Below are 12,558 nucleotides of genomic sequence, written 5' to 3'. Positions count from 1 at the left end.
TTTTGCATGTCCACCACATGTGGTAGAAAGTGCCTTCTCCTTCTTTACATTTCCAACATATACTGGTAGCAGTTCGATACATTTTTGCTAACCTTGTAGGTGCCAACGGTACATCGACTCATTGTTAAAACTGTGTTTATGGAAGACAATCTTACTTGGCTACGAGTGATCGCCAAATAATTTTCGTATAGTTTTCTTTCAACGTACAGCACGCTGTAAACTTTAAGTCTTCCCTCCATAACTTTTCCCAAGATGAAAATTGTCTATTACAGTATACCCAATGTCCTTTGTCCATATTTATTAAATCAGTTGCTCTCTCCTCACCCCACCAAAGCAACTTACAATATTTTAAGTAAAGAAACCAAACACATACATAAATAAACATTATAAATTTTTATGCATGTGTTTGGTTTCTTTGCTTAAAATGTTGCAAGTTAATTAATGCAAAATGATTACAGACAACTAAAGATATGTTATCGTATAAACTGTATAGTGGTCAAAGGAAGTCAACAACTTCTATTTTCCTTTTGACTTTTTTTAAAAAAAATCTCTTCTTTCTTTATTTCTTTTTCTTTTCAATATGTATCATTTTCTTATTTTTTGTATTTTTTTCCTTGTTAGTAGCTTTTTGGTATTCGGTAACCTGTATTATTTGTATAACTGTACTCTTTTTTTTGGCATGTATGTAATATTTATATAGAAAATAAAAATTTAGAGAAGCTTTCAAAAAACAACACATACATTACAACCAGCAAATTTAGCAATAAATAAATATTAATTATAAGAACTAACTTAAATATAATTGGTATTTTATTACTATTACTATTATTAGTGATTGTTTCTCATGAGGGTGGGCAAAGAATCCATTCTAGTGGGGTTTTTTTTAATAAAAAAAATCATTTATACTTTTCAGATATATTCATTTCACTGACTTTACACTCATTTTGACATTTCAAAACTTGACTTCCTTTCCCCTCTTTCTGTGGTTCCTTAAATTTATTTTTAATATCTTCTGCGTATCCAGATTCAGTTAACTTACTCATTTATTTACCTCCTTTAAATATATACTCTTATGTAACTGCAAGTTATTACAATAATCCTTCCAGTGTTTTTTATCTGTTTACAATTTGTCTGTACATATTCAATAAACCATTTACACTCTTTTATAAAAAAAGTTTGTTACCTTGATTTCTTATTCTTCTTGTAGGTTTTGCCATTTCTGCATAGTTTTTGTATCCATCATTCTAGTGAGATTCAGACTGTTACTTGCAGACCAGCCTGTTTGCTGAACTTCTGCCTCTCTTCTCCATCTCTCCTCCTTCAAGGTTTATGAACCACAGAGTGCCGCCCAACCGAAGGTACCAGCCCACAGAATATGAACATGCAGCCAATTGCGCCACACATGCTGTGAGTTGTTGTTGTTGTTGTTGTTGTTGTGGTTGTTGTTGATGATGATATTAAATTTGTTTACTGCTCTTTATCCATAGATCTCAGGGCGGTTCAATATAAGTGTAAAGAAAAAGAAGGCACGATTTTTCACATGTGGTGGAATTGTAAAATAATCAAAAGGTTTTAGGAAATGATTCACAATGAAATGAAAAAAATGTTGAATATAACATTTGTTAAAAAGGCCAGAAGCTTTCTAGCTAGGCGTTACAGGACAAGACTTGCCAAAAGAGCAGAAAACGTTATTCATGTATGCGACAACAGTGGCTAGAATATTACTAGCCCAAAAATGGAAAGATAACAAAATACCAACGAAAAGAAAAATGTAATTGAATATTTGGATTGATAAATTGTTATGTTGAAATTGTTTAATAAAAATATTTTTTTAAAAGAGAGAGAGAAATCTGCTAGTTGTGGCCAGTTCAAGGGGGAAATAAAGACATTCCCTTCCCTTCCCTTCCTTCTCAGTTCTGGATCATTCCCAGCATCCTGGGGAGCTCCATCCTTCACGTCCTTTCGGACAACCCCTGGGAGACCATCTCCGCCTGGATCTACGGCTTTGGGCTGTCTGGCTTGTTCATCGTCTCCACCATCTTCCACACCATCTCCTGGAAGAAAAGCCACTTGCGGTAACTCTGACGTCTGCGGTGCAAGGGCAGGCAATGGCGGCGATGGAGCTCGCTTGCCCTTTGAGCAAGGCAGGCCTCTTGCCTCTCCAGCTTCCAGCAGCAAGCAGAAAGCCCACCTTGGCCCCTTGATCTCCATCCTAGGATGGCGTAGCAGCCGGCCAGGTTGTGGAAATGTTCAGGGAGACAGGAGAGGATATATTGTTTATTAATATCCTTCCTAACTTGTGCTAGCAAGTTCTATAACTTAGCAGAGTTTTACATTCTGCAGATAGCAGATTGCAGGCTTGTTTAAGCCTCTCAATATTAGGTTCCTGGTAAGTCCCCTTATGGGACGTGGATGGCGCCGTGGGTTAAACCACAGAGCCTAGGACTTGCCAATCAGAAGGTCGGCAGTTCGAATCTCCGCAACGGGGTGAGCTCCCATTGTTCAGTCCCAGCTCCTGCCAACCTAGGAGTTCGAAAGCACATCAAAGTGCAAGTGGTACCGCTCGGGCAGGAAGGTAAACGGCGTTTCCATGTGCTGCTCTGGTTTGCCAGAAGCGGCTTAGTCATGCTGGCCACATGACCCAGAAGCTGTACGCCGGCTCCCTCGGCCAGTAAAGCAAGATGAGCGCCGCAACCCCAGAGTCGTCCACAACTGGACCTAATGGTCAGGGGTCCCTTTGCCTTTAAGTCCCCTTATATCCCTCTTAAAAGAATGAACACGCCACAATCTTGTATAAAGTATATAAAAGAAGTTTACTCACATCATCAGTTCACAGTTGGATCCCAGAAGGCAGACTTAGTTACAAAGTATATACAGTGGTGTAGCGTGGGTTGTCAGCACCCGGGGCAAGGCAAGTAATTTGCACGCCCTAACCCGTGGATTTGCGCCCCCTAACCCGTGGATTTGCGCCCCCTAACCCTAACCCCCAGATGTTGCACCCGGTGCGGCCGGCCCCCCCTGCACCCCCCACGCTATGCCACTGAGTATATACATGTGGATCTATCCTATATGGGGACAATCCCAGTGTCCTCTGGAAGCCAACAGAGCACCTCTGGCTAAAAAGCTGCTCCAACGATGGAGGAAGTCAAAAGAGAGAGAGTGTGCTGTGTGCCTTGTCCTGTTGTTACCTGGACAGGTAAGGTCACGCCCACCTCTAGTCACATGCAAGAGGAAGGATGCTCCAGGCTGTTGGAAAATTCCATTCCACCCTTCGTTGCAGACATGGAACTGTTGCATGTCACATGTCTGTTTACATACCAGCACAGCTTGCTGGGAACTTCCGTTGTTTGTATAGCTTTTGTTTTTCTCTGTCTCTCTGAGAAGACAAAGAGAGACGACATGTTTCTTTGTCCTGATTTATGATTAATAAATCCGTAGTTGTAGTATGCTTCCACAAGCCTCACACCTAATCTGTGTGCCCAGTTTGCTCTGCTGCTATAGTGTGCCCTGGCTTTGAAGCCTGAGTCACTGATTTACGTCGGAGCAGAGGCTGATGGGTCTTCGCAGCGGGACGGCTGGAAGGAGACGACCCAGCTGGGGCTAGCCAGCTGGCCTTGCGACCCTCTGCATGCCAACACAGGCCAGGAGGAAACAGGAAGTTTTCGACTGGCTGGACCAAACATTCCCCCGCATGTCCACTCTAGGAAAACAAGGAATGCTGTACTTGACTGTTACTTATGTATCACATCCCACACAGGTGAGGTGGGGAAAGGCCAGCCCATTTGTCTCCATGGCAACTCATTTGGACATGGAAATGGTGGCGCTTGTCTGGCTGGTTTTCCTGTTAATGTAGCCTCACCTGCACAGGATCAGAAGTTTGGAAGGGACCCCTAGGTATCATCCAGACTGACCCCACCACACCTGTATGAAACAGTGTTCTTTCTTTCTCTCTCTCTCTTCTGCAGGACTGTGGAGCATTGCTTGCACATGTTTGACAGAATGGTCATCTACTTCTTCATAGCTGCCTCCTACGCCCCTTGGTGAGTTCTCGCAAGCTGTCTACCCAGCCTTTCAGAAACTTGAAGAGGGGCAGTGTGGTGTAGTGGTTAGAGTACTGGACTAGGAGACCAAGGTTCAAGCCTAGGGCAAGTCACTGCCTTCACAGCCTAACCTACTTCGCAGGATTGTTGTGGGGGTTAAATGGAGAGGGAGGAGAACCATGTAGCGCCACCTTGAGGTCCTTGGGGGATAAACGGCCTATACCCGTGTTTTTCAACCACTGTTCCGCGGCACACTAGTGTGCCGCGAGATGTTGCCTGGTGTGCCGTGGGAAAAATTGAAAAATTCGAAAGATTTAAAAATAAAGTATTTTATAATTTTTCATATTTCTGTTTATTTACTATTTCATAATAAAGTAATTATAAAATACTTTCTTTGTGTTTATTTGATTCCTATTCAAGAGAATTACTTTATATATAGTCAATATAGGCACAGAGTTAAATTTTTTAACATTTTCTAATGGTGGTGTGCCTCGTGATTTTTTTCATGAAACAAGTGTGCCTTTGCCCAAAAAAGGTTGAAAAACACTGGCCTATACGTGTGTAATAATAATAGATATAATATTTGTTATTATTTCATGAAGCCACCCACATGATCCCCATCTTAAGCCTCTGAAGACGGTTTGGAAACTTCAGCTAGTGCAGAATTCAGCACCCAGGTTGCTCACCAGAGCAAGACGGTTTGAGCATATTGCACCGATCCTGGTCTAACTGCACCGGCTACTAATCAGTTTTCAGGCTCAATTCAAAGTGCTGGGTTTGACCTTAAGCGACTCAGACCTTTAAGCCTTAAGCGACTCAGGACCACAATACCTCAAGAATTGCCTCTTCCCATATGAACCAACCTGAACCCTGAGATCATCTTTTGAGGCCCTTCTTCATGTGCCTCCTCCACAAGATGTCCAGAGGGTGGCAACATGAGAACAGGGCCTTCTCTGCAGTAGCTCCCTGTCTGTGGAATGCTCTCCCCAGGGAAGGTGTATAACAAAGGCGCCAGGCAAAAATGTCCCTTTTCAACCAGGCCCTTGGCTGACCTGTATGACATCCTATGCCCTTTTAAAATGGGGTGTGTGTGTGTGTGTGTGTTTTTGAGTTGTTGTTTTTATTTTGATTATCTATTTTTTGGTTTTATATATTGATTTTATTCTGTGAACTGCCCTGAGACCTCTGGGAATAGGGCAGTATATTAATAATAATAATAATAATAATGTCCATAGGTAAGCATTGCAGTCCCACCTCCCTCCTCCTTCGCTGTTCTGGAATTGTGTGTTTCCTCGTATGTGTTTGTCTCTTTCTCTTCCCCTTTCCAGGCTCCTGTTTCTCTCAAGCACTCAATGGTCTCTGTTCTTCTCCCAGGCTGAATCTGCGGGAGTTGGGACCCTGGGCTTCCCACATGCGCTGGATCATTTGGATCATGGCCTCCGTCGGGACCATCTACGTTTTCTTTTTCCATGAACGGTGAGTCGAAACCTCGATATGCCCCCCCAGGGCGCTGAGTGCCGACAAGAAGGGGGGAGGCACAGTGACAGGGCAGAAATCCTTTGCACGCAGAAGGTCCCAGGTTTCTTTGCGCAGCATGGAGTTAGTCTGCAGAACTCCTTCCCACATGAGGCAGTGATGGCCACCGTTTTAGATGGCTTTAAAAGAAGATTCATGGATTAGGCTATTGATGGCTACCAACAAGGCAGCAGTCCTTCTGAATAATAATAATAATAATAATAATAATAATAATAATAATAATAATAATTTATATCCCACCCTCCCTGGCCAGAACCGGGCTCAAGGGTGGCTAATATCAAAATATATAATATATTAAGACATAAAATTCAACGATCGACTAAAATACAGCTTAAAATCGGATTGAAAGCGAAATAAGACCAGATACCTTTTTATATATTCATTTAATGTTGTGACAATGGAGATGAATGAAATACAAATAGGAAAAAAGTATAAATGCTATGACGCAGAATGGAATTATGGTAAACATGAAGCAGGAGGGAGGGAAGTCGATTAGCTCATAGGAGCAAAGACCCATGAGTTAAAATAAGGTTGTGCTTTAACTATGTAAAATGGAAACCTAATAAAAAATATTACAAAAAAGGAAAAGGAAAACCTCCAGATGTTGTTAGACTACAGTTCTCCATGCTCTATGCCCCTGGCCCCTTGGCTACTTGAAGGAGTAGGGCCAACTCGGCCTCAGGCGCTCCTACTCGGGAGTGTTAACGGAGAAATCTGAGGGCTCCCTTGGACAAAAAACAAGGACGCCAGCCAGGAGTACCAGAGCAAAACAGCAGCCAGTAGGCTTGGTCTTCATTGAAGACTGTTGCGACAGGACTCCCACCTGCCACCAGGTGGAACAAGATGGAAGCTCCCAACAAAAGAGAACCCAAACTTTTATTAGCTGCTAATCCCCATGTTACACCCCCCCAAACTACATCACTCATACATCACGGTTACATCATGCAATATTTTGTGGGGAGAAATCACAAAAGTCACAAAAGTGACAGTGCTGATGTTGGTAGTGGGCTGCATGTGCATGATATCTGCTAGAGGGGCAACCCGACCCCCCAACCTGTACATAAATTCCTGCAGCTGTTGCATAGGTAAAGGTAAAGGTACCCCTGCCCGTACGGGCCAGTCTTGACAGACTCTGGGGTTGTGCGCCCATCTCACTTAAGAGGCCAGGGGCCAGCGCTGTCCGGAGACACTTCCGGGTCACGTGGCCAGCGTGACATCGCTGCTCTGGCGAGCCAGAGCCGCACACGGAAACGCCGTTTACCTTCCCGCTGGTAAGCGGTCCCTATTTATCTACTTGCACCCGGAGGTGCTTTCGAACTGCTAGGTTGGCAGGCGCTGGGACCGAGCAGCAGGAGCGCACCCCGCCGCAGGGATTCGAACCGCCGACCTTTCGATCGGCAAGTCCTAGGCGCTGAGGCTTTAACCCACAGCGCCACCTGCGTCCCTGCAGCTGTTGCATACCCTCCAACATTTCTCTGGTGAAAATAGGGATGTCCTAAACAAAAGCGGGACATTCCAGAATCAAATCAGAAACCAGGACGGCTTCTGTAAATCTGGGACCGTCCCTGGAAAATAGGGACACTTGGTGGGCCTGTTATTATATAAGCAAATAATAATAATAAATTGTGAAACAGCAAACGTGTTTTGGAATACCTTTTCAAATCACTAGCTGAAAAGCAGAGTTTAGCTCTGGGTAAATCGATGCGTTGATCTACAGCTGGCGCAAAGTTGGCTTACAGCACCCCCTTGTGGAATGAAATACTTTTCGCAAGCCCAGATTTTTGTCCCTTATGTATGCCTCCTGTTTTTAATTGTGGGGGAAATGATGGAAAGTTGCTTTCCTTTTTTCCAGATACAAGTTGGTGGAGCTGGTGTGCTACGTCATCATGGGGTTCCTTCCTGCGGTGGTCATTCTCTCCATGGTACGTTACCTGGGATAGAGTGCAGTGCACTGATTTTGCACTTATGGTCCTGTCCTTTCATTTCAAGCTGGGGCAGAGGGATAACAATATAATAATAATAAAAAAATTATATTTATACCACGCCCACCTGGCTGGGTTTCCCCAGCCGCTCTGGGCGGCTTCTAACAAAAGATTAAAAATACATTAAAACATCAGTCATTAAAAACTTCCCTAAACAGGGCTGCTTTCAGGTGTCTTCTAAACATCAGATAGTTGTTTATTTCTTTCTCCACTACTGTCTCCACTACTGGCCAAAATTCAATTCAGCGCTCTTACATAGACAGGAAATAGATAAAGCAAATGATTCAGCATTGTGCAGAAAAAAATGCAGGCAAACACACAAATATAATTTCTCAACCTCATTTTCATAAGCCTCCTTTCTCGGACTTCCCCATACCTCACCCTTTTTGCATCCTTATTTTACAATTTTTCAGCAACCCTTTTTGCCAATTTAAACTTATTATCTTTCTCAATTTCCCCTTAAATCATCAAACAATTTCAGCTGTAATTCTGCATCTTCCTTCCCCTTGACATTTTAACACTCCTCAATTTTGTAACAGTTCTTAAGATATACTTTAAACTTCTTCCAATCTTCCTCCACCGTCTCTTTCTCTTGGTCACGGATTCTGCCAGTCATTTCTGCCAATCCCATAAAATCAATCACTTTCGTCTGCCATTCTTCCAGTGTGGGTAGTTCTTGCGTCTTCCAGTACTTTGCTAAAAGGATCCTTGCTGCTGTAGTGGCGTACATAAAAAAAATCTTATCCTTCCTTGACACCAATTGGCTGACCATGCCCAAGAGAAATGCCTCTGGTTTCTTATAAAAAGTACATTTAAGTACCTTCTTAATTTCATTATAAATCATTTCCCAAAAGGCTTTAATCTTTGGGCAGGTCCACCAAAGGTGAAAGAAGGTACCTTCAATCTCATTACATTTCCAGCATTTATTATTGGGCAGATGATAAATCTTCGCAAGCTTGACTGGAGTCATGTACCACCTGTAAATCATTTTCATAATATTTTCTCTTAGGGCATTACATGCCGTAAATTTAATGCATTTTGTTGATGTTTCTATGTTGTTTTGTTTTAATATTGGAAAATTAATAAAAATTATTATAAAAAAAAAGAAAAAAGAAAAAAATGGACGCCTGAGATAGCAATTGCAGTTGAGAATAGATTAAAAAAAACTTCCCTAAGCAGGGCTGACTTCAGGTGTCTTCTAAACATCAGATAGTTGTTTATCTCCTTGATGTCTGATGGGAGGGTGTTCCACAGGGAGGGCGCCACCACCGAGAAGGCCCTCTGCCTGTTTTCCTGTAACTTGGCTTCTCACAGGGAGGGAACAGCCAAAAGGCCCTCAGAGCTGGACCTCCGTGTCCGGGCAGAACGATGGGGGTGGAGACGCTCCTTCAGGTCTACTGGGCTGAGGCCGTTTAGGGCTTTCAAGGTCAGCACCAACACTTTGAATTGTGCTCGGAAACGTAGGGAGAATGGTGGGATATAAATGCATTAAACAAATAAGATTCACGTTACGTGAGGCTGAGAGTCCTGCGTTTTTCCTCGTAACGTCTAGCACCCAGCGAAGGTGCTCAGAGGTGCCCGTGCCCAGGCAAGGCCTGTTCTGTTTCACCACCTGAGGCAAAATGTGAAAGTGCCAGCCCATGACAAGATCTCATAAGAGTTCCCCAGAATTTCATGGGGTTCTCGCAGGATCTTGCCTAAACCCGGAAGCAGCTGCCACTTCTCATTTCTCCATACTCTCCAACATGTATCTGATGAAAATAGGGACGTCCTATTCAATAATAATAATAATAAGAATATTTATACCCTGCCCATCTGACTGGGTTGTCCCAGTGAGTCTGGGAGGCTGCCAATATACAGTCGTACCTTGGAAGTCGAACGGAATCCGTTCCAGAAGTCCGTTTGACTTCCAAAACATTCAGAAAGCAGAGCGCGGCTTCTGATTGGCTGCAGGAACCTCCTGCAGCCAATCAGAAGCCGCGGAAGCCCCGACGGATGTTCAGCTTCCAAAAACAGTTCGCGAACTGGAACAGTCACTTCCGGGTTTGCGGCGTCCAGGAGCCAAAACCTTTGAGAACTAAGCAGTTCGAAAACCAAGGTACGACTGTATATAAAAACATAATAAAACATGAAGCATTTAAAAAACCTTCCCTATACAGAGCTGCCTTCAGATGTCTTCTAAAGGCCGTGACTTATTTTCTCAGCTTGGGGGGAGGGTCACATAACTCCATACCTTCCGATGAAAATAGGGACGTCCTAAGGAAAAGTGGGACATTCTGGGATCAAATCAGAAACCGGGACGGTTTATGTAAATCTGGGACAGTCCCTGGAAAATAGGGATGCTTAATAATAATAATAATAATAATAATAATAATAATAATTTATTATTTATACCCTGCCCCTCTGGCTGGGTTTCCCCAGCCACTCTGGGCGGCTTCCAACTGCATATTAAAAACAATACAGCATCAGACATTAAAAACTCCCCTAAATAATAATAATTATTTAGGAGGGGCTCGTGGCTGTGCTCCCTGGATTCTGCCACCTGATCACTGACCGCTGGCCTTTCTTTATACTTGCCTGTTGCAGCCCAACACGGACGGCCTTTCAGAGCTGGTGACTGGTGGCTTTTTCTACTGCTTGGGCACTGTCTTCTTCAAGAGCGACGGGCGCATCCCCTTCGCCCATGCCATCTGGCACCTCTTCGTGGCGCTGGGAGCTGGCACCCACTATTACGCCATCTGGAGGTACCTCTATCAGCCAGGCGATGTCGAGGCAGAAACCTCCAGGTAGACAGGTGCCTTAAGGAGGAGAATTTGGAGGCGCCAGGGATTTTGGGGAGCCTTCCAACAGACTCTCGTCCTTCGGTTCGCCCTTGGGAGACGTGGACCCTGTGCTGATTCCTCCTTCTCCTGATGGGAAATGGTGGTCTTGAGTATTATTTCCTTGGCCAAACTTGCCCAAGCCCCAAGGGTTGTTTTTTTCTATTCTTATTTTTATAAATCAGTGTTTTTAGGCAAGGGTTTTGTAATGAAGCGAACAATTAATGGATATTCTTGAAAAGGCAAGGGGGGAGGGAGATAAACAGGCCTCTGGAGGCGTGTCTGCCCTTGTGGTCCTAAGTGTTCGTTGACACAAACTGGTAGCAAGGAAACCGAATAGGAAGCTGACAGGAGATTTACATGAATACCAGTCTGCAAAGGGTCCATCATAACTGACTAGTTGCATTCTCATTTCCTACAAACACACAAAAATCTGCCCCTCCCTTTCTGGCTGCAATTGGCTTAGCTGCTGTGATGTCACAGCAGGGACAATCAAGGGCCAGACAGTCAAATGCTTAGGCTAGTTTTTTGGAGACCACAGAAATCTGAATCGCCAACTTTTGTCTGGATGTTGCAGACTTTGAAATGACATCTTCAGCTGAGCCGTTTCCACATCTTTCGATGGAAACAGGAATGTTTGCCTTGGCGACTCCTGAATGTGACGAATGACTACGGGAAAAGGTGTGAAAGGGCTAAGAATCTGTTGCCCGTCAGTTGCGGGATACAGTCATAAATACATTGCCTAAACTTGCTTCTAATAGGCAGGAGATTAAATGATATGCCCTTTTGGATTGCATGAACTCTGGCGACAGGACCATTTGAAAAAGCCGTCTGTACATAGAAAACAAGTTTGTCAGGAGAAAAAGTGCTGTGCCTGGCTTTCTCCTTGACAGATTTTGTTTCTATGTGCAGGGATATGGAAGAACATTCCATCACTGGAAGCAGCAGAGCCCTGACCCGCTTCCCACCACTATGAAAACTAAGTCTTAGAGTTAACATTTTACAAAAATGAAGAAGTCATCATTCTATATAGCCTTCATGGTCGAAGAGGTCAGGGTCTTTAGCCTAGTGGCAAGAGCACCTGAATTCGGGTGCAGAGAGTCCCTGGCTCAGTTCTCTGGTTCAATCTCCAGTTAGAAAAAGGATACCAGCTGATGGGAAGGACAGCCAGACTGGGCAATACTGGGGCAGATGAGCTGAGAGTCCGATGAGATAGAAAGAAGCTTCCTTTGGGGTAGCAGGAGCGATTTCTGCAAAAGGCTGTCTGGGATAGAAGCAGAACTTCCCGGGACTTTAATCCTGCAAAGATTGAAACTGAGAAATTGAGGTTCAGGTAGGTAGCCGTGTTGGTCTGACGTAGTCAAAATAAAAAAATAAAATAAAAACGTTGTCCAGTAGCACCTTAGAGACCAACTAAGTTTGTTCTGGGTATAAGCTTTCGTGTGCATGCACACTTCTTCAGAAATTGAGGGTTTGGCTTGGCAGCTGTTAAAAGGACCAGCACTGTGCCGTTAGTTGCCACCAGCCAAAGTTACACTGGGATCTTGAAGCCATCAAATCTTAGACGCTCTTGCCATTCCTTTCGTTCCACAGTTTCTTGTGGAAGATCTTGCAGAATATCTGGCAGGAAAGAAAGAAAGAAAAAGACCTAACGCATTTCAGAGCACTTTTGTGCTGTTCACTTTAAGGTACTTTGAATCAAGCCATGTAAACTGCAGAGCAATGTGTTAAAAGCTTCTGGGGTTCAGAAGGGATCTTCCTTCCTTCGCTGCAAAAGGAAGAGAGAGATCCTGTCTCATAGTCGTCTCAGCCCATTTTCACTGACCTGTATCTAATCTTAGGCCCCATCCGCACTATTCTTTTAAAGCAGTAGTACCCCACTTTAAGCAGTCACGGCTTCTCCCAGAAAATCCTGGGAACTCTAGTTTGTTAAGGGTGCTGAGAATTGTTGGGCAAGCCCTGCTCCCCTCCGAGCACTACAATTCCCAGAGTTCCCTCGGAAAAGGGATAGATTGTTAAACCAAATCTGGGAATTGGAGCTCCGGGAGGAGACCAGAGGTCGCCCAACAACTCTCAGCACCCTTAACAAACTACAACTCCCAGGATATTTTGGGGTGAAGCCACGGCTGCTTAAAAAGCGTCATTTTTGGTGCAGAGGGGGCCTTCATCAGATGGTGCTGA

The 12,558-nt window shown here is 44.0% G+C and overlaps 1 protein-coding gene across 2 annotated transcripts in view; it reads left to right on the top strand.

Moving 5' to 3' along the window:
- Positions 1–10,635, top strand: part of MMD2 (monocyte to macrophage differentiation associated 2) — a 34,946-nt gene extending 24,311 nt beyond the window's left edge. For both annotated transcript variants that reach the window (XM_079954022.1, XM_079954023.1), the window contains 6 exons: positions 1,326–1,407; positions 1,915–2,075; positions 3,966–4,040; positions 5,415–5,516; positions 7,429–7,498; positions 10,145–10,635. In XM_079954022.1, coding sequence (XP_079810148.1) covers positions 1,326–1,407; positions 1,915–2,075; positions 3,966–4,040; positions 5,415–5,516; positions 7,429–7,498; positions 10,145–10,348 — 694 coding nt within the window. In that variant the 3' untranslated portion in view covers positions 10,349–10,635. The remainder of the gene's footprint in view (positions 1–1,325; positions 1,408–1,914; positions 2,076–3,965; positions 4,041–5,414; positions 5,517–7,428; positions 7,499–10,144) is intronic.
- The last annotated feature ends 1,923 nt before the right edge of the window (positions 10,636–12,558 follow it).

Source organism: Podarcis cretensis (assembly GCF_951804945.1).
Source record: "Podarcis cretensis genome assembly, chromosome: 14".
In the NCBI taxonomy this organism is placed as follows: Eukaryota; Metazoa; Chordata; class Lepidosauria; order Squamata; family Lacertidae; genus Podarcis; species Podarcis cretensis.
The sequence above is the reverse complement of the archived record's forward strand: the minus strand, read 5'-3'. Positions and strand labels throughout refer to the sequence as shown.